Raw genomic sequence first — 1,038 nt, 5'->3', positions numbered from 1 at the left:
CATGCTCGCCTTTCGAAGCTCCTTCGTGGTTGACATCAGCGATGCAGTGGCGTGCGTCCTGTCGCTACGTACAGCTGCTTGGACGAATTTAATGGGACTAGAACACTGTATGCGTAGGATGACGCCACTCATGCTCGCAGTAATGTAGTGATGTGGTTGCACATCGAAAGGACGGTCGTGCCCCCGTACAACTGGAGGCAGCAGGGAATAGAAACGCAGTATAGACAGCGGCCGAGGTACCAATGGCAGTGCTTCTACGTGCGTCCTTCCAGCGTATCCGCTTCGCGCGTCACCAATACTGTATTTCGCATTCGCTCCCAACGTCGTGCACGCGAAACCGCTCGTCGGGCCGCCACGTGTATGGCGTGTGATTGGCGATTGCTTTTAGTCCAGTGGGATTGGCTAAAATATATGACAAACACGGCGTGTGATTGGACGACATATTTAATTGCTGCACAGATCGAGCACAAGGCCGATCCGGCACGAGCACGACGACGAGCGACGAGCACGGAGCCTGCATGCGGACGAGCAGGAAGCGCTCGGCGGCGCCGACCGAGGCCGACTCGACGAGCGCTTGCTTGTGGCTGCCCCATGAGGCCATGACGGGCGACGACGTCACGTGCACCGCCGAGGGCCGGCTGCCCGTCCATCGTAGCAAGGAGCATATATACACGTATCAATCTCCCTCAATCGTAGCGACGAACCGGCCGACGATTCTTCAGCGACTGACGCTGCGCATTGCCAGCATTGCCGCGCAGGACTCGCTCGTCATGGCTGCGGCGGCGACCCTGCCATGGTCGTGGTACGTGCCCGGATTACGCAAGCTGATAGAGACGCTTGTGCCATCACTCGCGGTCGTCGAACCGCACAGCCACGTGCCCTTTGTGCGACGCTCGGTCGCATTGCACTCGACTTGGGAAAGAAGTTGGAGCGAGCAGCCATTCAGCGCCGGACCCAAGACCATCTGTTTCACAACCCACACAGTTGACTTTGCACTTTGACACCATGACCGACACTGCCGCGGTAGAGCCCGCCGTC

The 1,038-nt window shown here is 58.8% G+C and overlaps 1 protein-coding gene across 1 annotated transcript; it reads left to right on the top strand.

Annotated features, from left to right (window-relative positions):
- Nucleotides 1-518: 518 nt before the first annotated feature.
- On the top strand, nt 519-988 carry SDRG_12987 (hypothetical protein; the record flags this gene model as incomplete). Its single annotated transcript, XM_008619070.1, has 3 exons — nt 519-651; nt 697-875; nt 923-988. 3 exons carry the CDS (start codon nt 519-521, stop codon nt 986-988), a joined length of 378 nt encoding a protein of 125 aa, XP_008617292.1.
- Nucleotides 989-1,038: the final 50 nt, after the last annotated feature.

The sequence above is a fragment of the Saprolegnia diclina genome (genome assembly GCF_000281045.1).
Source record: "Saprolegnia diclina VS20 unplaced genomic scaffold supercont1.54, whole genome shotgun sequence".
In the NCBI taxonomy this organism is placed as follows: domain Eukaryota; phylum Oomycota; class Saprolegniomycetes; order Saprolegniales; family Saprolegniaceae; genus Saprolegnia; species Saprolegnia diclina.
The sequence above is the reverse complement of the archived record's forward strand: the minus strand, read 5'-3'. Positions and strand labels throughout refer to the sequence as shown.